Raw genomic sequence first — 26,358 nt, 5'->3', positions numbered from 1 at the left:
TGCACACTTGGAATGCCTGGGCATCCACACCTTTTCTATGAGATAAAGGCTAGTGATAAACATGAATAAAGTTAATAATACAAAATAAAACACACAGGTATTATCATGGAACTATTCTTTATCGCTGCTACAGGTCAATATTAACACTGTAATACAGGAATGTCTTCTAATTGGCTTGGACCGGTGATCGGGATCCTACAGAATTCAATGTATTAGGTATCAGGCATTTACAGACAAAATTTTAGGTCTACAACATCTCCAAATTGCGTGTCTTAGTTAGTTACAGTGATTAAAGGGGAAGAATACTTGACAGACTTCTTTTATAAAAGCTTTCCTAAAATGGTTTTAATTAATAACAATGTTAAATATCTTCTCATTATCCCAAATCATCTTCCTCATTAATTTTTCTTAATGATTCAAGACTCAAAATTATTGTTTACGTTTTCCTACAACTGTTTACTCAAGCTATTACACGTTAAGTTACATTATTTACTTAAGTGTCGGAAAAGCTCTTTAATCTTTAAAAACCTCCTCTCTTGAAAAATGAAAAAAGGATTAACATTTGTAGAGGGTTTTACAGTTTACAAAGCTCTTTAATATATATTACTATTCAAAGCTTTCTTTTGAAAATAGCTTCTAAACATCACCATCATTGGAAAACTCATCTCTGATAGAAAGACCATCATTACCTTCAAACCATTTCTTCTTTTATTAATTTTTAAAATTATTATTCATACATTAAATCTCTATACATCATTTAGATTGTGAAGAGACCTTACCCAGCATGATATACCCCTCAGTCCAGCCCAGTTGAGACTATTATACCCATCCTCGTCAACAGATAGATTTGTTATTAACACTAATAACAAAGAGGATTTAATTTTTAGAGAAAAATTTCCAAAATAAGTCAGATAGGAAAATTACACATTTACATTGCTTCAAAAAAAAATTATTTAACTTTATTTTTCAATTTTGAACAGAGAGGGACAGAGTGAGCAAGTGAGAAAGTGAGAAAGCAAGCCACTAGGTCCAGGACTTGAACCGTGGTCGGCCATGTGGGAGTCCAGTGTCCTTAACCACCATGCCACCTTCAGCCCGACTTTTTTTTTTTTTTTGGAGAGGTTTTTTCGCTATAGGGCACGTGCGCTCGCCAGACAGACAGAGAGAGACAGAGAGACAGAAAGTGAGAAATCACCCCCCCAGGGGGGATGGTCATGCCGCAATCCCTTCTCCTCCATTCTCCTCTCGGGATCTTGGGCACGCACGCACACGCGCCCGGCGAGTCCCACTTTTTTAAAAAAAATTTTAAAATAAAAAAATTTTTTAGAGTTTTTCCCTTGCTATAGGACATGTACACTTGCCAGAGAGACAGAGACAGAAAGCAAGAAATCACCTCCCCGGGGGGATGGTCATGCCACAATCCCTTCTCCATCCTCCTTTTGGGATTTTGGGCACACATGCACGCACGCATGCACACATGCCTGACACTGTTCAAGACTTCGGGTCTGGGACTCAAACTGCGGATGGCCATGTGGCAGTCCAGGGATGTAACCATTATGCCATCTGCTGGTCCACACGTTTATATTGCTTAATTCAACCAAAACAGAAACTACTGCATCTAGAATTCTAATGTGTAAAAAATCTTACTCTTTATGTATTTAAAAAATTAAGATACTGTTTAAATTTTCTTAATTATAAATGATAATAAATTAGTAATGATAACAATTTGCTGAACATCCATTATCTTGGTAGGTACTTTATAAAGAGGGGTCTTCAAAAAGTTCATGGAAAGTGCATATTAGGAAAAATCTTACATGGGTTCCAAAAATTTTTGCATAAAAATAATCTTGTACTGTAAGTTCATTTTTCTATAACCTTTATGAAGTTTGCTCACATAAAGTCTAATCTTCACAATAACTTTAGAAAGTGCTTTTCATTTAAAAAATGGTGAAAGTATTATTAACATAATTTAATAATGACATATTAAGTTTTTTACAAGTTAATCTGAGATATATATTTTATAAAAACTTTTCTTAAAGAGATTTTTTGCTATAGGGCATGTGCACTGACCAGAGAGACAAAAGACAAGAAATCAACCCTGGGGGGAGGACGGCCTCCCCACAATCCGTTTTTCCTCCATTCTCCTCTCAGAATTTTGGGTACACGTGCACATGCACCTGGCATGTTTTAAGCCTCTGGGTCTGGGGCTCAAACTGTGGTTGACCATACAGGAGTCCAGTGCCTTAACTACCATGTCACCTGTTGGCCCAACTTGGTGAATTTTTACTCGCATATATATTCCTAAGTTTTATCAGTATATATATCCCTAGCATGGATACATCAGGTGTTGCTAGCACATACATACCTAGATTTGTAAAAACAAAACAAAACAAGTTAGCTGACGTGAACACTGTTTTCAGTACGGGACACACTAGTCCTCCCAACAGCCCTAAGTCAGTCTTCATTACTCAGTCATGCAGATGAGGCTGCTGACCACAAAGAGGCTGGACAACTGTTCAAGGACACTCAGCCAGGAGGTAGTCAGGATCTCAACCCAGAAAGTTTGGCTCTAGTGCCCATACTCTTTAAGCATTTTGTTATACTATACAGAATTTCTAACAGAAACGATGCATTTGGGTCAAATTCCGAATAAAATCTCACGATTTCAGAACTCTTATATTAAGATGTTTACTTTTGTTTTTTAAGAAAACAAAAAACAAAACTGAGTAAATTCCAACAAACATCACAAAAAAGGCTTTACCCAGAGACCATCAATGTGTGTTTAGAAAATTGTAACATGGGCTTAAAGAAACGATTCTAAAACAAACTAAATCCAGGTGGTTGACTACACAGGTTTTATTTTGCTCTATGATGTGTCAGTAAAGAAAATCGCACAGTTCAGGCTTTTTTGGTGCTTTCTGGTTTACTCTTGGTTTGTCTATGTCATTCGCCTAATCAGTCTCGTTACGCTGCTAAGGGTAAAGGCGCAGAGTAGGTAGGTCTCTGTAGAGTCAAAAGTTGGAGGAGCAACTATCCTTATAAAATAAATCTTTCAAAACAATGTTTGTTTTTTTTTTTTCAGAGAGGTTTTTGCTATAGGGCACGTGCACTTGCCAGAAAGACATAGACAGGGAGACAGAAAGCAAGAAATCACCCCCCAGGGGAGATGGCCACGCCACAATCCCTTCTCCTCCATTCTCCTCTCAGGATCTTGGGCACACACGCACACGCGCCTGGCCTGAGTTTAAGCCACTGGGTCTGGAACTTGAACCGCAGTTGACTACATGGGAGTCTAGTCAAAAGAATGTTTAATATAAGAATGTATTCTTTATGTAAATACTTCCTGAATTTAATTAGCCTTAAGCTGACTGTCTGCTTTGAACATAAAATCTAATTAGTATAACTGGCCTGATTCTTCCAGCTGAATATCTTTCTAGATATACTAAAATCTTCAGTAGATGTAAAAATTATGGATAAGAGTTATGGATAAGAATCTATCATTTCATTGGAAGCTTAGTGTGTAACATGTAAAAAGATCCAAAAGCCACTTGTTAAAAACATCACCTTATGGGACCAGCAGTTAGCATAATGGCTATGTCGCTGAACTCCCACGTAGTCGACCGAGCCCCAGACCCGGCGGCTTAAATTCACACCAGGCACGTGTGTGCGCATGCCCAAGATCCCGAGAGGAGAATGGAGGAGAAGGGATTGTAGTGTGGCCATCCCCCCGGGGGGTGATTTCTCGCTTTCTGTCTCTCCGTCTCTCTCGTGAACACACGCGTCCTATAGCAAAAACCTCTCCAAAAAAAAAATCACCTTATATTACAGTAAAAAGTATTACATAGAATACATTTTTACTTTCACTAAAGTCCAGATACATAGAAACATAAATTTAAAACTAAAATGGAGGTTAGTTCCTCATAAGGGTATATATATTAATCTAAAAGTTTGAAATTAGGTTCTTATTACCTTAGTGCCAAAATGTCATTTTTAAAGTAAAAAGATAGTAAAGGTACATGGCAGTTTCCTATTTAAAGGTCGTTACTGGTAAAATACTGGTGACTTAGTCAGGCTTGAAATTTTATTTAATTTTACTGATTAATTAATTTTAAAAAGACTGGTAATCACTACTTTAAAATTGTTATATTGTGATAAATACAACATTTCCACCAGGCTCTTCTATACAGGTTTATAAATGTCATAATATCTATGTATCTGCTATACACTGCATTATGTGGACTTTTCAAGTCCTACCTTATCTGTGATTCCGCACGGGGTCCCTTAAATGCTCCGTAAACTCACTTCTGATGAAGGCTCTTTAGCACTTTTGAGCCACCGCTCCATAATTAGCAATATGTCATACACACGGTTGCAGAGTTTTACGTGCATTAGTACTGGCTCCTACTTACAAGCATCTTAAGGGCAGGAGTCCTTTCTTATTCTCATACAGGATGACATGGGGTACACAGCAGGCACATGATAAATGGGTGACAGTCAGAGATGGGCCATCATGTGTCGGCCAAAATTTCTCGGCTAGTGTGTCCCTCAACCAGGAACAGAAATACTCATGTTTCCCAACTGTTCTTGCTAAGTGACATGATAACTGAATTCAACACATAGAAAAATCTCTTTCTTATATGTGAGACATCCTCTTCCATGTTCTCCAGCACATCCCAGGTTGCTGCAACATTCTGGCTTTCACATGCATCACTCACATGTAACAATACATATTAGATTTCCAAAAATGGGAAGCATTTATTTTAAATAAAGCCATTAGTTTATAAAGCAAAGAGGCACAATCATAAATAACTGCGTTTTGCAACAAACAGTTAAGGTGCAGCAAGGGCTACTGCTCATTTACTGGCATTTTTGATACACCTACAAATGTGGATAGCACTGTCAGCAGCGCTGTTTTTGAAAACTAAGGACTTGTATAGAAGTAGATGGCATTGAATGATGACGTAAGAAAAACGTGAATTAGTATGCTCTGTGTGACTTCTAAGTTTACGTTTCTCTCAACACTTTCCAGGTCAAGTGAAATGCTGAGGAGTCTTCCCTGATTTCTCCTTCCCACGCTTACTCAGATGCAGATGGTCTTTCTGTCGCCTCTGCAATACTACTATTATTCATCCTTCCTGCCTCTTCCCCTGCCTAGGCTGTGAGCTGCTCAAGGACAGAAATGCTCTCTCATTTATCCCAGGTCGATGTCTGGTAAGCATCTCAATCACCTGGGAAAGAAATGGTTACTAAATAAATGAAGAAGTAAATGAGTGAGTAAAAGACATAGGAAAGAGGCAAGCAGAACGAGATTAAATGCCTTTTTGGTCAAAATAAACTCTGCTATGATAAGACAATAAGAACTGTTAGAGATACAGTTAAGAGGTAGCTTAACTTAGTTAAGTTAAAATCTATAAAGCTGCGGCTGCTGCTAAGTTTAGTATACTTTATAGAGAAAAGTCAATGAATCAAAGAAGCTTGAGCCAAATTTGATGTACTCACAGGAACCGAAAGAAAGTAGGACCTGTTATAGAGTTGAAGGAGGGCCTGAGTAAACTAATTGGAAATAAAATATTGTAAATACAATTGTTTTAGAATACTGCAAAGTGAAAACAAAGAAAGAATCCAATGTTTTCATACATAAACCATAGTCCCCCTTATATTTTCACTCAATAACTCTAATAAAAGGAAACAGAGATGACAAGCATAAGAAACCTAATTTATTACATAAGACATTAAAATTCTATCTATTCAAATTCCTCTAAAGTACCCTTAATATCATTAATATAATATTACTGCCACACCCTTAATTATAACGTCTTTCCACATAAAAATGTCGACAAAGGGTCTAAATCAACTAAGCTTACAGTTGTGCTATAGTCATTTCTTACATGTATATATATATATATTTTTTTCTCACTCTATTTTTTTTTGGGGGGGGAGAGGTTTTTATTTTGTTATAGGTGCATGCACTCACTGGAGAGACAAAAGAGAAATAGATGGAAAGTGAGAAATCACCCCCCAGGAGGGATGGCCATGCCACAATCCCTTCTCCATTCTCCTCTGGGAAGTTTGAGTATGCACGCACATGTGCTTAGCATGAGTGTCAAGCCATTGGGTCCCAGACTTGAATCAAGGTCTACGACATGGGAGTCCAGCGCCTTAACCACTACGCCACCTGCTGGTCTCTCTCACTCTATGTATTTAAGCACATAGATTCTATGAACCATTTAAGACACTGAATCAAGTCCTGGTTTGGAAAATAATGAAAATAAAACTGTTTCAACAGTAAACAATAAAACTAAGTTTGAATTACTTTTATAAATAAGAATGGTACTGTAATTGAAAAATATAATTACTTGATTTTTAGAATCAGAGTGTTTTAGCTGAAAGGAAGCAGATTGTCTATCTAAGGAGGCAGCTGAGGCCCAAAATGCATCTATGAACAAGTATGTGCATATTTCAAAAACTTAAAATCAAATTGATTTAGCCCCAGTTAAATATACTGAATTTTTTAAAATGTGGGAATTTAAATTTAAGGTGTTAAATAACTAATATACAGAAACATGTCAGCATACATAAAATAAAATTACCTGTTGTACAAAAACATTGTTGAGGTGACTGGCCAGTCTCCGGGCAAAGTGCTCCCGCAAATCACCGAATCGCTGCTGCTGCTGCTTGACTGCCAGGAGCATGTCGTGGCCTGCAATCGGAACCACATTTCCAGACTGATTTAATGGGCGAGAAGATTTCCTTGATGGTTAACAAGTGTATTTCAAGTAGGGGCCATATAGAAGTTTTCAAGAGCCTGAAGTTTTGCTGGTTTATTCACTGGCTTTATAAAAGGTAAGCGGGAGAACACAGTACAGAGGTCCCGTCTTAACCTGGGAACTGTTAAGGACTCAGATTCTACAGTCAGATCTGTGGCTGGACTAAGAAGCTGTGTACTCATGCTGTAAGGACGTACAGTAGCATGCTGTATGCTGTAAAGATGTACAGTAGATAAAAGTAAAAAGAAAATTTAAAAAAAGGAAAGAAAAATTTGGATTCTAGGACCTCAGCCCAGATCTGCTGAATCTATCAATCTGTATTTTCCTTTTCTTTTTTTCCCTGACCTGCTAGGGAGCATGTGTACTTATCAGAGAGAGAGAGAGTGCACAACAGAGACGAGAGGGAGAAAGCAGCCCCAAATTGGGCATGGTCATACTGCAATCTCTTCTCCATTTCTTTATCCTGTAGGGATCTGGGGCACACATACACACCCAACAAGTGTGTTCTTCAAGCCACTGGAACTGAGATTTGAACCATGTGATTGGCCATATGGAACTTGGTGCCTTAACCACACCAGGCCACAGAGACGGTCTGGCAGCCTGTGCTTTAACATGCACTGCACGTGTTGATGTACACTCAAGTTTTGGAACCACAGCCCAGAACAACCTTATGCACTCTGGTCTAAGCAAAGTGTCTACTTTGTGCTCGTTTCTGTGGACTGTTCTAAAATAAGATTATAGTATTATTTTGAGTCACTGAAAGTCAATCAGAAGGAATTGAAATGAAAACGTTCTTAGAGTTAGCAGAAATATGTTGGGAAACTTGTTTGAACAGCTGATAATATAACCCTCAACAACTTGCTCCATGTACGTCAATCCATTTTTAAATTTGCTAGAAGGTGCAGATGCTTGTCAGAGAGAGATAGACAAAGAGAGAAAGGGAGAAAGCACTTCCCACAGAGGATGGCCATGCCACAATCCCTTCTTCATTCTGCCTTTTGGGATTTCACATATGTGCACACATGTATGGTATGTTTTTCAAGCTGCTGGGTCTGAGACTCGAACTGAACTATCTTAACTACCACACTACCGGCTAGCCCTGTTCAACTTTTCATAGCAAGCTCCAGGTTTGGTTTCAGGTGTTTGGTCAGACTGCACCCACTCCAGTGAACACACCTGGTCGAAGGGCTACATTCATGCACTGCAGAAGGGCATCAGCAGCATTTGTGCAGGCCTCGATGCCCCGGGAAGAAGCGAGATCTCCTTCCTGAAGGGCCTTTATATGGCCTTTGGCCAAGTCCATGTGGTTCTGGAATATATGGAAACATATTTGCACCTGTAACTTGGGGAAAGTTATAAGCAAGATGCTACTCAAGCCTAACTGTTGCTAAGATTTTGGAATTAGTTTAAATCGTGCTCTCATTAGAAAATGTTTACAAATCGGTTTTATATATTGTCAAGATTTTTTTTGGCTTTTGGTTTTGTTGTTAATTTATAATCATACTTACCACAAGGAACTCTATTTCAGTGAGAAGTTTTACGTTATTAGTGTTACTAAGATGAATTAGGTGGTTGCTTTCAGAAATCTGATCCATTTGTTCTTTTACACTTTGGAGCATTTCCTCATAGCTGCTCAATTTCGATTCAATCTGATCTACCTCCTTTAGAGCTTCATCTAGTAAACTCATCAGGATGTTCACTTGTTTTTCAGAGGCCATAATTGACTGGATGTTGGCCTACAGAGTCAAAAACAAAAATAATATTTGTTATTTAAATGCGTAAAAAGAAATATAATGATGAAACGTTGCTAAATGTCTTTGGAAGCAGAGTAACTAAAACTGATATACAAATTTCCTATGGTTTGTCACTTGATGTTTTACATTCCATTTTTACACAGTATTTCATGAACCTGCTTCTATATCAAGGTTAAGGACCATGTCTTAGGATTTTATTTTCACAGACTGTGCAAGTGGAGGTCTGCATCAGAATGGATCATCAGTAATGGCGGCTCTTGCTTCTGTAAACTTAGGAGCATTAGGCCATGCCGTCTTTTACAATTCTTCCAATTCTAACGGGTATAGAAATTCCATATACTTAACATCTATGCGAAACCCTAATAGAAGAAAAATCTCCTGTGAAATATCTTAGCTGAGAGGGGAGCAGTATTATACCAGCCTATGAAGGGTACATGGAACTAACTTATAACTGAGTGTGGTGGGTTCTACCAAGATGCAGAAGAGGATATAGCCAAAAGACAGCGCCTTCTACCACCTTTTTCTTTTCTTTCACTTGCAAGTATGTTTTTTCCCTTAGGCTAGCAGTAACAAACCACCATCCCTTAGTCACTGCTTTCTAAACTATTCTGATTTTTATCAATAAAAAGGATTAGTTAATTCCAGTGTGAAGATTTAGCAAGTGCACAATCTGACAGGATAAACTGAGAGGCCAGAGACCCAGGAACACCTACAGTCTTAGTTCAAAAGCGTTTGCTGGCAGAGATTCTGACTTTTGATTCTGAATTCCCTGAAATAAGAAAGCTGTGAAATCAAAAATTAAACTGCAAAGCAATATGACTTAGAACATATATACAATATTAATTACAAAGGGAAATATAAATCACTAGGGCACAATAAGAAGTCAAGGAACATGGCATGATGGAAAACTTGGACAAAGGATGAAAAGAATTTCACTGTACAGCTGGTACTGTTATTTCGGAAACGCTGGTTTATATACTATTCACAATAACTCAACTCTAAGTGCAACCCAAGAGCAGAACTCATTGACATTTCTGAATAGCAGAGCTGGGGTTTGAGTCTGCCCAGGACAATTTTCACACTCACATCCTGAAATCTCTTTTTGGATTTGCTTCCAGTGAGTTTTGTAAACTTCTAAGCTTGGACTAGTCATGTATGTTCTCTGAGTTAGACTCTACACATTTCATGTATAAAGCCTCAACAACGTTTAAGTCTTTGAAATGTTCCTTATTCTCTGAAGGACTATTTAAAAGCTTACCTTGGGCCCAGAAGAAGGTGTAGTGGTTATGTCGCTGGACTTCCACATAGTCGACCACAGTTTGAATCCTGGACCCGACGGCTTAAAACTCACACTGGGTGCGTGTGTGTGTGTGTGTGTGTGCCCAGGATCCCAAGAGGAGAATGGAGGAGAAAGGACTGTGGCATGGCCATCCCGTTGAGGGGTGATTTCTCACTTTCTGTCTCTCTGTCTCTCTAGTGAGCATACACACCCTACAGTAAAAATATCTCTTAAAAAAGAATAAATAAAAGCTTTATCTTTTCTTAGAAATAAAACAAGACATGACCAGCAGATGGCATAATAGTACTTTGCTGGATTCCCACATAGTGGACTGCGGTTTGAATCCTGGACTTGGCAGCTTAAAACTTACACGGGGTGCATGTACATGCGTGCTCAAAATCCCGAGAGGAGAATAGAGGCTAAGGGACTGCAGTGTGGCCATCCTCTCTGGAGGGTGATTTGTTTTCTGTCTCTTTGTCTCTCCCGCAAGTACATACGCCCTTTAGCAAAAATCTCTCCTAAAAAAAGGAAAGAAATAAAACAAGACAGAAAAACCTCAAAAGATTTATTTTTGATTATTCTTACAGTAAGTGGGTATGCATTTATAAAAGATAACAGACTCAGAAATTGCATACAAATTAGAAGGCTCTATTCTAAAACATTTTAGTGGAGAAGTCAAAGATCTTTTTTCCTCCAGTATTCTCCTCACCTATTCTGCTTCTTGTTGGTAAATGTTTCTATTTCAGCTTTCTTTCTTTCTAATTTGTACCTCCCCCTGTCTAAAAAGCAAAAGTGCTATTCTTTAACAATGACCTATTCTGAGGTGTTTCAGAGCCTGGGGGCAATCATCCTCTAAAATGGTTTCTGGCTGCCTACTTCTCACTTCCTCCCACCCGTGGTCAAATTAAACTAAATAAATGAATAAATAAAGTTAAATAATTACTTAAAAAGGAAAATAGAAAGAAAAAGAAAAAAGCAACTCCCCAAATCCAGAACCTCGGCCAACTGACTTCACTGGCTTGACAGGAGTGGTTCTGTCTTTTGAATGCAACAGTGAAAGACCAATGGAGGCTGGTGGTGGTGCTTACAAAGCCAGCAATCATCACACCCTGCAGGCCTAAGTGCTGAGGCAGTAAAACAGGAGTCTCCCAGCTTTCTCAATCCACCACACATCACTTATTCATAGATTCAAGAAGTCTTACCCCATCTAACACCTGCAGCTCCCTGGACAACTTTTCTGCAAAAGCTTCAGCATTGGAAATTGCATATTCGCAGCCCTCCATCATGATTTCAATGTCTTGCTCTTCTCTTGCGTTTAGCTCTTGGTATTCATCAACTGCTTCTTCATCACCTCCTGTCACACTCTGATTTTCTCCACTTGGAACAGATTCTTAAAGATGATAAAATGCAAATTAAAACAGTCAGAAAGCTGGAAGGACTATAACAAGGTCATTAAAGCTAAGTAAGATCAATTATAAGCATGGGTCACATTTAGTGCCTGAAATAGGGAAGGATAATTTAAAACGTATGGGAAAAAAGGCAACCCCATGTTTATAAAGAATTGCATGTTAATAAAATAAGGTCCTAAGAAATAACAAATATAAAGCACGCAGTCTAGTTCACTGACCTACAAGTGTTAAAGCAGGCTTTAGTCGTAATTCCCTAAAACACGATTAAACCAGAATGCAAAAAGAAAAACAAAACACACAAAAAATACATGGAAACAAACCTAATTGTTTTTTTTTCCCTACCTGAGGTTGTTGTTACTCTCATAAAACAGTAAGTATTAATTCAGACACATGAAAAACATTTGTTTTCCTTTTTTTTCCAGGCAACACTTTTCTCCTGTTAGTTTTGTTCTTTTCATCTTTGTTACATCATGTTTATTTCAAGTAACTTCTAATTGAAATGAAAAATGCACCTATAATCCACAATTTATTCTGGGCACTGAAAATACTGGCTGCATTTTCCATGAGTCTTTGTTTAAAAATATTCTACATGTATTGATAAAATTCCTAAAGATGAGCTATGGAAGCTTCTAGATAACACTAATAAAAAAGCAGCAACAACATGGCTGTTTGAGATTACAAAAACTTGAATGGTCTTTAAGCTTTACAATATTAGGTTGTTGAAAAAGTCCTGATGCATCTTTACATAGAAAAATATGTCATGACTTTCCTGATGACCCAGCATTAGACCAAGAGGTCAAACCTGAAGTACTTTCTGAATAAACATTTTAGTTTATTTTTTCAAGAAAATACATTTAGCATGTGGGCATTTTATATAAAGTAATTTATAACCCCTAAAAGGTTATTTTACTGCTCTAAATAAAGTTACTGGTTTTCATAATCTAAATGGGAAACAATTTAAATCACAAATTCTGGATTCTTTTAGTATTATTTTGTATGAAAATTAATATTTACATTCAGCATGATTTGAAATATGTCCACTTGTCCCAGAACAAAAAACAGTTAATTCAAAGTAAGAAGGAAATTACCCTTAAGACTAATAAATTAGGCAAATTGTGATAACACCCCAGAAAAAAAAGGACAGGGCTAAAACTTTTGGTACAGGCAAATTCTGGTTATGGTATATAAATGTTAAGTTCTTTAGTGCGGCATCACCCGATTTCCTCGTCCACTGAAACTGTTTGTTCATGTGGAAATGTTAAACTGTCATGTAAGACCACTTGTTAGCCACTAGGGGGCAGGAACTGCCCAAATAATGCTGAATCGCTCCTTCCACAAGGAGATTATTTAAAATAAACAGGTATTTTAAATGATCATAACAATTGCTTTAGAAGTACTTTTTTTCCCCCTTTGAAACAGTTCTTTGGAAGCCAAATAATGAATGCTACCAGTAATTTTATTACTATACAAATTTTTATATAAATCTGTCCCTGTTACACAATTTCATAAAAGATGCAACAGTATATATAACAATGGTAAAAACATCTGGAATAGAATAGAAGAAAAGGTGTTACGCACCTTCTGTAACTTTAGGCAGTTCTGGAGAGTAAAAAGGTATGAAAAAAGCAGAGGAAAGTAAGCAAAGAATATTAGCTGGGCAGAAAAGCATACAGGTTTAAAATTTTAAAACACTACCTGTCTCATATGAACTTCCTGCTAAATTAAGGTTCAAAAGACAACATCGAAATCAACTACAAAGTGGAAAGATTAATCAGAAGCTACATTTCTAGGGTTCATATTTTAAACTCATTTTCTGATAGTGACTTAAAAAATATATTTATCATTCTTTTTTCTCTTAGTCTTTGAAGACTAGTCCTTGGAGAAGAAAACTAGGAACAGATCATTTCCTGGGGATTATTTTTAGATCAGTTGTGACTCACACATTTAGTCCAGTTACTTTCATTCAAGGCCCAAAAGCTTTCCCCAGACATCAACTCACAGAGCATTAGTCACAAAACACTGTTAGAAAGGACAAGATTGAGTCAAGTTAATAAAAGCAACAGAGAAACACAAGAAATATGAGTTCAAGTGGGCATTGAAGGATTCAAATCAAAGATTTTTGAAAAAGAAAAGGCCAAACAAAAATGTCATTCTATTCACCTGCTAACAAAGTCCTCTTTTAAAAACCTTCTTCAGCTGAGAAGTCCCAGTTATTTAATGTGAGCATTCCATTGTCACTGATAAATACCGAATTTGTCAATGCCAGCATTTACAATCCGAATATTTTATGTGAATGATTATTTAGCTCTTAAAAGAGGTGGTAATTTTTTTCTTTGCTTTTGTTTTCATCATTACTCAAAGCTAACAGACAATTATTTTTTTTAAACAGGAATTAATGTGATTTCAAGGCCCATTAAGACGACTTTATAGACATTAATAAAGCTATTTCCTGAAGGCTCCACTAAACCAAAGCTACAACTACTGATCTAACAGAAAGTGATTTTCAAGATGAGATTCTTTTTTTTAAAAAAAAGGAATTATTTTATTTAACTTTATTGATTTATTTTATTTTATTTTTTTGAGAGGTTTTTTTACTATAGGGCGCGTGCGCTCGCCAGACAGACAGAGACAGACAGAGAGACAGAAAGCGAGAAATCACCCCCCAGAGGGGATGGCCACGCCACAATCCCTTCTCCTCCATTCTCCTCTCGGGATCTTGGGCACGCACGCCCACGCGCCCGGCATGGGTTTTAAGCTACAGGGTCCGGGATGCGAACTGCGGTCGACTATGTGGGAGTCCAGCGACATAGCCATTACGCTAACTGCTGGTTCCCTGTTGATTTATTTATTTAATTTGACCAGAGAAAGACAGAGAGAGAGAGAGAAGTGAGAAAGCAAGCCGCCAGGTCCAGGACTTGAACCATGGTCGACCATGCTAGTCCAGTGCCCTTAACCACCACGCCCAAAGTGAAATTCTTAAGGATCTTCTCAGTATTCTTTTTTTTTTCTTTTTTTTTTTTTCTTTCTCAGTATTCTTAAAAGTGATCTCAATTAGGGTTAAGGTTTGTAAATATGAAAATGTCTACACCTTTCATGCCTTGAAAAATTAAATGCCTTTTTAGACACTTCATTCTCAAAAACAGTTAAGACTCTTATCACTGAATTTATAAAATGTCTTAGTGATCCAGGTGGAACATGCATTTTCCCATGTGGTTGTCCTAACGAAATATGTTGGCTTAAAACACATCTTAGGCAGTGAACAATTTCTGGAAACATGAAATACACAGAACAGCAAGTTTGTGAATTACTGACTCATCAGAATGTTCAACTTCGAAATAATAAAAAATAAAAGCCATCAAAAGCAGATTTCAGTACTATGTAAGAAAAATTACCATACTTTTTTTTTTTTTTGGAGAGGTTTTTGCCGTAGGGCGCGTGCGCTCGCCAGACAGACAGAGAGAGACAGAGAGACAGAAAGCGAGAAATCACCCCCCAGGGGGGATGGTCACGCCGCAATCCCTTCTCCTCCACTCTCCTCTCAGGATCTTGGGCACGCACGCACACGCACCCGGCGTGAGTTTTAAGCCACCGGGTCTGGGACGCGAACCACGGTCGACTACGTGGGAGTCCAGAGACATAGCCATTACGCTAACTGCTGGTCCCCATACATTTTTTGAAGATCATCCCTCAACACCCTGAACTGCGGAGACGTCGGGAACTAGTGTTGCTGAGATGCCCATCCTGGGGGCTCCTCTGCAAGGCCAGCCCCACTGGGCAGACAGCACAGGGTTTGGGAGATGTGACTCGCCTCTGGCGATTTCAAGAGTCAAGCCTAAATAGAACCAGTAGCAGGCCCACTAAGCAGTACGCACTGGGAAAGAATACCACGTTCTAGGAGAGCAAGGTCCAAGGAAAGACAGAACGGAGAAGAGGGGCAAGTGACTAAATAAGTGGTTTGAAGCACCTGAAACTACCAGTTTTGTAGGTTAAAATGGCTGAGTTTCAGATGTTTCAACCTAACAGAACAGAAGCTATTTTCTTTTTAGAGGTTTTTTTCTTTCCTTTTTTTTTTTTTTTTTTTTTTTTTTTTTTAGGGGCATGGTCTAAAAGACAATGTGCTCGCTATAGAGACAGAGAGACAGAAAGTGAGAAATCATCCTACTGAGGGGGTGGCCATGCCACAATCCCTTGTCCTCCATTCTCCTCTTGGGATTTTGGACATGCACATGCACCTGGTGTGAGTTTTAAGCCTCCGGGTCTGGGACTTGAATCACAGTTGACTATGTGGGAGACCAGTGACATTAACCATTATGTCACCTGCTGGTACCCCCAGAAACTATTTTTAAATGTTAATATACAACTTTTGACAAATCTAAATTTTCTTTCTAATATATAACCTAAGACAAATCTATATAATTTTTTTCCTCCATAAAGAGGAGCAGCAATTCTGTTCACCTGGATAACAGCTATTATTTTAACTATTTTTTTGAGATAAAGAATATAATTTGTATTCACAAAGCCTAGAAAACTATCTTCTTACAGCGTTTATGTCTTTATAAAATTTAAAAGCATAAAAATCTCACCGTACGTATTCAATAACGCTAGAGCTTTTGTCATGAAACACAAAATAATCCAGAGTAAAACTTTGAAGTTACAGTGATCAAAAATATCCTAACGAACGTCACATCTGAGGATTTTATCCTGACAATGTGACGCTACAGTAGCAATAGCTAACATTTACTGGACATTTACTATGTACTTGGGACTGTCCTCATCATGTTCGTATTAGTAAATACTTTCATCCTCACAACCACCCGATGTGAGCAGATGGACTATCAGCTCTATTTCTGTGGTGAGGGAGACTGAAACAGAGGCCGAGTCATTACACAGGTCACACAGCTACTAAGCGGCCAAGTCAGGATCTGAACCCAGGCCCTCTGACCCCAGAGCTGGGTTTTTAACACGACATTCTGCACAAAAAAACTTCTCATCCCATAAGCAAAGACTGAAAAATTAAAAATTAATGATTAGTTAAATAAATTATGGTATATCTATTCAATGGAATACTATGTGCTATTAAAATAATGTAGAGGTTAAGTACTTAATAACATGAAAAAATGCTCATTATACATTATATGAAAAAGTATGTTAGAAAATAAAATATATATTCTCTATTTAAAAAAGCATTTATGTTGAAACAAGACTATCTAAAAAGGATGTTAAGAGTAGTTGTCTCTAAAGAGTAAGTTTATCTTTTTTTTATTGTAGCAATGTTCTACAATAAACAGCAACTCTTCTGCAATAAAAAAATAAAAGTATTCTTAAATTCTTTATGATGTAAAGTAAATCAATATTCTAATTACTTTGAAAAATTACTTCAAATTATACATTTACCTAGAGATATACTTGATGTTACACATGTATTTTTATTTAACTTTACCTTCCAAGAGCTGCGAGCTAACATTGACAAAATCAATTTTCTTTCGGAGATAGCGCTGATTCAATTTCCAAATGCATGAAATAAATGCATTCTTTTCAGCAGTGCTGCTGGCAACCCATTTGTATACTTTTTCAAAATGTAAATCAAATTCAGGATTTTCCTGAAATGAAAAGATATTGCTTTTTATCACATCCTTCATTATTAATGTAAAATCTATGTTTGAAAAAGGAATTGAAGCTGTTCATGGGGAAAAAAATGACAATTAAAAATTTGCTAAGTGACTTCAACAAGGGGAGACTTTAGAGAATTCAATTTATAGCAAGAACTTTACCACCAAAAGCTGGGTGAAAAACTACTGCTGTGGTCACCATCTCCCTGCACCTGTCGGTCTGAGTCAAGTGCAGTCGTAAGCTCAGTGGAGGCCTGGTGCCTCGGCTCCCCCAGCAGTCAGTTGACAACGGTCTCTGGTTTTGATGTGGACCTACTTTTTCTTTGTAAACTGCCTATGGCGTTTTATGGGAACACCTTTTCTTTGATAATATATTATTTATGACTATGATTTGACACTGAAAGTCTTTGATAAGAAATAGATCATTTAATTGTAATATATAAGAAAAAAAAAAATCTACATCCTGGTGTACTGTCCAAGAACAAATGAGGGATGCACCTCATCGTTTTCCATTTTGAAAATACAGAATGATTACAGATGGCTCAAAAAACAGAAATGTTGATGAGTTTTAAAGTTCTTTCAAGTGATGGAACCAGCAGATGGTATGGCTGGATTCCCACATGGCCAATTGCTGTTCGAGTCCTGGACCTGGTAGCTTGAAAAACATGCTGGGTGCATGGGTGTGCGTGCCCAAGATCCCAAAAGGAGAATGGAGGAGAAGGGATTTTGGTGTGGCCATCCTATTTGGGGAGTGATTTCTTACTTTTCCTCTTACTGTCTCTGTCTCTTTTTCTCTCCTGCTAGTGCACGCACCCTAAGGCAAAAACTTCTACAAAAAAGAAAATTCTTTCAAATGGCAAGGAAGCTCAACCAATCTAATTAACACCACTGAACACGATGGCTTTTACCTGTCCCTCAAGTCACATTACAACATTAATTCCACACCAGGATAAAATTACTCCTTTGAACACAGAACCACTTAACATTATATAAGAAATGAAAACATATGAATGCATACTTTTCTTCATATCTGAAGAATGAAAAACAGGCTCAAGTGTTCTTAATGCTTCACAGAGCAGGAAGACAACATATTCAATTCATTTAGAGCACTATTTAGGGGGAGTAAAATGTAGGCATGCAGACTTCAAAGTCTATCGCACTTTACTATGAAGAGTTGGAATATGTTAGGGATCAGGATCTGACCTTTGCTACAACAATCATATTACAGAACCACTAGTTAGTTCAATGGATAGCTTAATAAATAGAATTGAAGTGTCAAAAATTAAAAAGCTGCATTTACAATGAAATATAATTGCATTATTATAAAAAAAAATCTAAGAGTATTGGCAACTAATATGAAACTTGATGGGAAATGAGCTCTTTCCTGGGAATATTTCCCATAATGCCATAAAAGTAGCTGAGTGCTCAAGTGGCAACACTCACACAAATCAATGTGTGATTCTAAATGGCTAATGTTAGGCTATGTATAAAAATTTTATGTTTTCTATCCATATATAGCGTACACACACCAAGGTGCCTACATAAAATGAAAAAGAAATCCATTAAGCAAGTCAGCAATGAGGCGTCAGCTGTGAGAAAGCATTCAAATAAGCATTCAGCAATGTCGGTGAATTATGTCAGTCAACAGGGTAATAAGATGCAAAACCAGAAAGGGAAAAGGCTTTTTAACAAAGAGGGACTTCAAAAATGCCCTTTTCTCTTAAACAGAAATCTACCAAAAAAGCCTCTGCTCTTAATCCCTCCTACTGTAACACAAATTATTTATTGAAATGTTAAAAACAAAAAACAAAAACAAAAACAAAACCACACTCATTCTTGGGACCAGCAGATGGTATAATGGTTACATCCATTGCTGAACCCCCCCCCTCCCCCCCGTAGTTGACCATGGTTCGAGTCCTGGACCTGGCAGCTTAAAACTCATGCTGGGTGCATGTGCATGCATGACCAACATCCTGAGAGGAGAATGAAGGAGAAGGGACTGAGGTGTGGGCACCCCTCCCCACCCTATGGGGCGTTTTTTCTTGTTTTCTGTCTCTTTGGCAAGCACATGTGTGCTATAGCAAAAAATCTCTAAAATAAATAAATAAATAAATAGAATTAAAATCTCATTCTAATTTTCTTTCCACATATACTCTCTCTCTCTCAGCACCTGTCAAGTCCTATTTTCCACATCTACCCACATTCTTCTAAAACTTGGGTGCTTCTTAGGATATCCCTAAGCACCTTCCTAGGCCCAGTTTGCCTCAAATACTTAAAGAAAAGCCATTATTGACACTGGGAGAAACTTGAATTGTACAGATTTATAGGACTCTCCTAAAATTGTTTTGAAATATTTAGTTAGTTAGTTAGTTAGTACCTGGTGTAACTCCGTCACTTTGTCCGGTTTCTTTTTTTTACTTTCCCTTTTATTTATAATGGAGCATGTGCATGAGAGAGTGAGAAGAAGACAGTATTTTGACAGGGTCTGGCTGTTGCAGTCCTCTGTCCAAGCTCCTTAGTCAGCCAGGATCACAGACTGTGCTACCACATCTGACCTGTTCAGGTTGGTCCCAGGATCTGAACCTGGGCCAGATGAGGCTCTGGCCTTGCACAGTGGGGCCTAACTGCTTGTGCCACCACAGCAAGGCCTTTCATTATGGATTTTATACTAAGTATACTGGACCTAGACAAAGAAGAACCTTTATGGAGTCAAGGTTATTTTGCTCCAGTTTATGATATGCACAAACAAACTGTAGATTTTTAAAAAGCAAAAAGAATGAAACATACACATACATGCACTTTTCTTTCATTAGCCTAAGAGTGTGGAGCCAGCAGGGTGGAAAGCTGAATAATACTTATTAGGCTAATTACAAAGCAAGTTTAGATCATCTTAGAATATATAGCAACAGTTATAAAATCAAAGACATTTTCTAAACACAGGTGAAAGAACTAAGAAAAACATACTTTGATAGCATCTTTGGCATCTACCACAGCAAGGTCTCGAAGGGCCCAAGCAATCTGCCTTTTATAGCAATCTCCCTTATCAGACTTCTTGACTTTGACCACCTTCACCTGCACGGGCCGTTCGGTTGTCACTGTTGAGTAAAACACAGTCATTAGAAATACTGTTCGCTCGTTCCTCATTCAGTCACTGCACATACAGCTGTGAGGTGCAAGGGGACACTAAAACAGGGGCGATATTTTATAATAGCTGCTGAGACTGACGACTGCCTCGCTTCCTAAAGAACGCATCAAAATCAGACTAGAGGGCACATCCCCTGAGACCCTTCAGACCAGTTCTAAGAAGAGTACTAGGTAAAACCTAAAGAATGGTTGACATATGTAAAGCCAGAGGCCGGGACAAGTGTAACACCGTTTCAAGGAACAACAAGTAGCTCAGTATAGATAGTACATGTAAATGAGGAAGGTGAAGTGCTAAAAAAGGTGAGGGGGCCAGCAGGTGCATGGCGGTTACCTTGCTGGACTCTCACATGGCTGACTGTGGTTGAGTACTGCATCCGCTGGCTTAAAAATCACACCGGGCGCATGTGCCTGCATGCCCAAGAGTCCAGAATAATACTTATTAGGCTAATTACAAAGCAAGAAAGAGAAAGAATTGTGGTGTGGCCACCCCCCCCCACCCCTGGGGGAGGATTTCTTAATTTCTCTCTCACTATCTCTTTCTTCCTCCCCGATGGGTGCATGCTACTCTAAGGGAAAAATCTAAAAAAAAAAACCACCGAGGGAGTTCAAATGATAAAGATCCTATATCTAAAGTTGTGTGTGGAAGAGGGCTGATAAAGGATTTTGAAAACTAAGTCATGTTCCCTAAAAGAAAAACCTGAAAAAAAATCCCTTAAAAATGTAACTTACCAAACCAACTCCGTTACAGAAAAAAGTCTTATACTTATTTTCAAAAAATTGCATAGTTCTAGTCCCAGACATGGTAGCCTGAAAAACACGCAGGGCGCGTGTGCATGCCCAAAATCCCAAGAGAGGAAAGGAGAGGGAACTGTGGTGTGATGCCCCCCGGGAGGTGAATTCTCAGTTTTCTCTCTGTCTCTCTTCCATGAGTGCATGCACCCTATGGCAAAAATTAAAAACAAAAAATTTTGTTGGATCCACATGTTTTCCAATTATAAAGTCAATGTGAACATTTAAAACAAGGAGGAAATAGCCCCTGAGGAATGAAAGAATGTTAAATAAGTACTTTAAAAAAATACCTACCCGTAGCACACAGAAAACAGTTCTTTTTCTTTTTTCCTGCTTTGCAGACATTCACGATGCTCAGCAGACGTTCATCATTTGGTGTAAAAATGTCTCTTTGTAACGCATGCTTGATGGCTGTCATCTTTTCTCAGCTGAAAAATTCAGAATATAGATATTAAGTTCATTTTCAAAATCATTCTGCCTTACACTCTTCTGTTGATAATTCAAAAATGATCTAATTTTTAGTCAATAAACATAAAAAAAATTTAACACACCTGTATCCTAAAAATATAAAGCTGTAAATTTGGACATGAAATTAAAGAAGCAATGTTATCTAACTAAAATTTTTTGGAAGTATTTACCAAGTATTATTTCATACGTGCACACACGCACACACACTCAAGAAATTTTTTTAAATTCATGTTCAATCCTTAAATATATTTTCCTACATAAAGAACTATTATTTAACAATAAAAATACAACCCAATTGAAAGCTAAATAAAAGATCTGAATAGATATTTTTCCAAAGATGCACAAACGGCCAATAAGCACACGAAAAGATGCTCATCATCATTACCCACTATGGAGATGCAAGTCATAACCGTGATCTACCACTTTATAAAAACTAGATGGCTAAAATGAAAAAACAGTAACAAATGTTGGTGAAGATGTGGAGAAAACCAAACTCTCATACACTGCTGGTGGCACCGTAAAACAGGACAGCCACTTTGGAACAGTGTGACAATTTCTCAAAACGTTAGACATGGGTTTCCATATGTTGAGCAATACTACTCCCAAGGGACTTGAAAACATGTCCAGACAATTACATTATTTGCAATTGACAAAAAATGCAATAAACAACACAAATGTCCATCAACTGACGAATAGATAAGCGATATGTAATATAGCCAGGCAGTGGAATTTTATTGCTCTTAAGGAATAAAACATCGATTTATGCTACAACATTGATGAATCTTGAAAACACTATGGAAGTGAAAGAAGCCAGACATGAAAGACCACACAGTATATGATTCCATTTACATGAAAGGTCCAGAACAGGACCATCCTTCAAGAAAGAAAGATCACTGTGCCAGGGGCTAGAGGAGGAGGGATGAAAGACTGACTTCCAGTGAGCCCGGTGTTTCTTTCTAGGGTGTTAAAATGTCCTTGAATTAGACAGTCGTGATGTTGTACAACCTTGTGAATATAATAAAAAATACTCAATTACATACTTGAAAAGGGTAACTTTTATAGTATGTGAATTCTATTTTGATAATAGCTTCTTTTTGTTACCTAATTCAGTGTCTTTTCTTAACTATCAACTTAGGTTAAAATATTTTTTATAGTTTTTTCATGAAAAGAATGCATGTGAGTGTGCCCAGGGTGGGTGGGAGTAGAAGCCAGCGACCTTGGCTGGGTCCATCCCCACCATCCCTCCCGAGCCTGGGATCAGCCACAGGGCTTCCAGCAATGCAGAGCAGATGCCACTGCCTAGATGACCATGGCTGGGTCGAAAATAACACATTTTTGGTTACTGTTGTTCTTGGTATAGGGTCCCCAAAGAGAGAGAAAGTAAGAAATCACCCCTGGGGGGATGGCCACGATGCAACCCCTTCTCCTCCATTCTCCTCTCGGGATTTTGGGCATGCATACACAGGCACCCCTGGGACTTGAACCAAGGATTTGTCTATGTAGGGCTTGACTGATGCCTTAAGCTTCATGCCATCTACTGGCCCAGGGCTAAAATATTTTTTAAAATATCTCCCATTTTGGAACCAGCAGATGGCAAGGTGGTTAAGGGCACTGGACACCCACATGGCCGACCATGGTTTGAGTCCTGGGCCTGGTGGCTTGCTTTCTCACTCACTCTCTCTCTTTCACTCACTCTGTCCCTCTCTGGTCAAATTAAAATAAATAAGGAAAATTAGATAATTCTTTTAAAAAATCTCCAATTTTATTTTTGATATACGTATTTGTGTGTGCATATACACACACACGCACATACACGAAACTATGATTTGATGTAAAGTGCATAGTACTCCATACATAAGAGCTTGCCTAGGACATTAACTTCTAATTATACCATTGTTTTCTTAAGGAAAATGAAGAAATTATGGGTTTTACTTTATTTTTAGTTTGCTATAGGGCATGTGTGCTCATCAGAGATAGAGAGTGAGAGAAAGAGAGAGAAAGAGAGGGAAAGTGAGAAATCTCCCTGCAAGGGGGGTGGTTACACCAGAATCCCTTCTCCATCTCACACACACACACACACACACACACACACACACACACACACGGCATAGTTGGTTTTTTGTTTGTTTGTTTGTTTTTTTTAACAGGGGAGAGCGTGAACGCAGTCCCCCACTACCTAGGAAAACCACCTTCGTGATCATGGCATCTTCCCTGCCAGGTAAGTATACATGGCATAGTTTTCAAGTCGCTGGGTTTGGGACTCGAACTGCACAGTTGGCCATGTGGGATCTAGCCACCCCAACCTCCACAACACCCACTGGTCTGAAATCATGAGTTTTAAATCAATAATTTACAATGCATTTTTAGAACACAAAGACACTTTTGTAAACTAGTTTCTCCTATATTTTACTAAGTCTGTGAAACTCTCTCTGCTACAATTCCAAAGATTGCTTTTCTCAAAAAATTGTATCTTTCCACTTCCATCTCAACTTTGTTTCAGCCTCTAGTCTGACAATCCTTTCTTCCTGTTCTTCTTGGTCTGTCTGGCCTCTCCAAACTTAACTTGTTTTTCAACCTGGAAACAGTGCTCCTTTCCCTATACCCACACTATTCCCTTAAGTTTTTTGTTTTGTTTTGTTTTCTATTTTTAACTTTGTAGAAACAGTTCATTCTGTCAATCTCTTTAAACCGTGTTTTCCCCCACTTTTCTTGGGCTATCACTCACCCCTTTTAACACATTATTTATTTTATTTTATTTATTATTATTTTTAATTTGACCAGAGAGAGAGAGAGAAAAAAAGGGAATATGAAAAAGCAAGCCAAGCTGCCAGGTCCAGGACTAGAACTGTAGTCAGCCATGTGGGAGTCCAGCACCTTACCTGCCATGCCACCTGCTGGTCCCTAGACACCCCTTTAAAAATCCACATATCCATGCGCACTGCATGTACTGCAAGTACCTAGATCCAGCCAAAGCTGGACTTGCAGTGCCGCTCAGCAGTTCTTTTACACACCCCCGCACCCGATGGCATATCACCTGCAGCCACCAACTCCGGCATGAGCCTCCTCCCTCTCAGCAAGTGACATGGACACCTATTCTGCAGAGAAAAGAGAAAGCAAAGCACTGGTCTCCCCAAATGCTTTCACTTCAAAACATCTCTCTACACATCACCTACCTCACCTTCCACTCTGCCTATCACAGTGTCTCTGTCATCAACTTAGTATGTTCTAAGGCCTGAACACTGTGTTGGGCTCTTTTCCACTCTACACCCAGGCCACACTGCACACTGGCCAGTGTACTTTCTGACCTTGGGGAGTTCATGCAATTTCCTTTTTCCAGACTAATTTTGTCCCTGGGAAGTCCAGCTCACCTCTCAAGATCCAAAACGTTGCCTTTTCTGTGATGAAATCCCCCTGCCTCCCCAACCCCACACACACAAGTGTTGATTCCTTTTCTATTTAACATTTCCTGCAGTCTGATAACACAGTGCATATGAATTAAATTTTCTAGTTAGCCGTATTCTCTCCCCCATTAAAAGAAGTTTTCTTGTAGACAAGGATTGTGTTTTATTCATGTTTTTATTCCCAGAATTTGATACCCAGCACATCGCAGGCATTTAGTAAACATTTAAATTAACTAGCATGACAGTGCCAAATAACAAGTACAGCGCCCCAAGATCTCCCATTCGAACTTTCACACCTGTAAGCAAATGTCCAGGGTCAAAATCTGTCACATCCGATCCCCTCCTCCACCGTCAACAGGAAATCTACTACCATGTTTCTGTGCATGCCCCATCTGCATGTCATTTATTTCTTCCCCTCTGTTCCCACCCAGGTTCAGATCAACTTTAACAGCACAGCACCTGGTACTTCTACAATCCTGACCAACCAACCAAGAGATCTTAAAATGTAGTTTTCATCACACCAGGCTCCTACTCAATATTTACACATGCCCAGATCAAAACCTTCCACCTCCAAGCATTCTTTCTGCTCATTTTCAGGCTTAAATCTTTACGTAGGCACTTTTCCACGCAGACAGTACTATCTCCTCCCTATCCAAACCCTAATGTCACTTTCTGGTTCATATGAAGTTGATTTAATAAAGTGCCTAATCCAAATTGATCGCTCCTCTAAATTTCTATAGCACTTACTGCACTTATTAAACACTTGCTAAGGAACTCATAAGATGACGAACACCTGGATCTCAAAAAAGTCTTAAAAGAGACACGAGAGAGAGACATGCTCTATCAATTTTTAATTCTTATTAGGTATTTAACAAATCCTTTTTGAGATAATTTGAACTGCATAGTAAAAACTGGTCAAATGAATATTGAACTCTGATAAATGAACATTGAAGACCCATCCTCTTTGGTTAAAAGTAAGGACTAAGCGCACAGTGAGATCAAGTGAGGAGACTGGGCACACCTCACAAAGGAGATAGGCACAGTGAAAAGCAGTATGGGACCCTTCAATCACTCAGCCAATACTAATGTTTACTAAGGGCCCCGCACTGCTCAGGTCACAGAGGTGAAGATGACAGACATGTTCATGAAGCTATGAACACCTGTGCTCCCGGGGCATTTGCATTCGATGGCGCCAGTTCTCACGGTACTCTTCCCTAAGTCAGTACAAATCTCTGCAGGTCCTCTAACATTACTCTCCAGGTCTGAGAACCCATGTCCGACCACTAGAAGCACACGGCCACTGTTGCTTCCTTAAACTCGGTTGTACCACTACGGTGCAGGGCCGACAGCCTGTCAGCGCGAGCCCAGCGGCCTGGCCCGTGCGCTGTTGAGACATCTTGGAGTGTGGAGCACTGTCACCCAGAACAGAGAAATGCACGGTGACAGGGAAACGCACTGAAAAGACTCCGAAGAAAACGTGCATCTGGACACACGGGAAGGCACTGTCACGCCCTCCTCTCCTAGCCCACGCCAAAAAAGCGCACGACCTGGGCCGTTCTGCACAAATGAGGTTTAGTTCCGGAGGGCGGAACCAGAGGGGGACGTGCCGGGTCCCTCCCGGCTCTGTATTCCTCCAGGCCCCCGGGGAGCAGCGGGGTGGAGGAGGCTCCGACCGACTCTGCGCCTACCCCGACAGGTGCGGAGGGGAAACCCGGCCTGACAACGGGAGAGCGATGCC

The 26,358-nt window shown here is 38.9% G+C and overlaps 1 protein-coding gene and 1 pseudogene across 1 annotated transcript in view; both read right to left on the bottom strand.

The window, feature by feature from the left end:
- The window catches only part of EXOC1 (exocyst complex component 1), a 58,930-nt gene extending 34,658 nt beyond the window's left edge, over positions 1-24,272 (bottom strand). The window contains 9 exon segments of the mRNA XM_014583894.2: positions 6,591-6,700; positions 7,944-8,076; positions 8,276-8,503; positions 11,003-11,190; positions 12,788-12,808; positions 16,650-16,809; positions 19,783-19,913; positions 21,046-21,179; positions 24,254-24,272. Coding sequence (XP_014439380.1) covers positions 6,591-6,700; positions 7,944-8,076; positions 8,276-8,503; positions 11,003-11,190; positions 12,788-12,808; positions 16,650-16,809; positions 19,783-19,913; positions 21,046-21,169 — 1,095 coding nt within the window. The 5' untranslated portion in view covers positions 21,170-21,179; positions 24,254-24,272.
- LOC114005947 (uncharacterized) lies at positions 23,364-23,445 on the bottom strand (annotated as a pseudogene).
- Positions 24,273-26,358: the final 2,086 nt, after the last annotated feature.

Source organism: Tupaia chinensis, unplaced genomic scaffold (assembly GCF_000334495.1).
Source record: "Tupaia chinensis unplaced genomic scaffold, TupChi_1.0 Scaffold144982_1, whole genome shotgun sequence".
Classification (NCBI taxonomy): Eukaryota; Metazoa; Chordata; class Mammalia; order Scandentia; family Tupaiidae; genus Tupaia; species Tupaia belangeri.
Note: the sequence above shows the minus strand (reverse complement) of the source record. Positions and strands in the feature narration are given on the sequence as shown.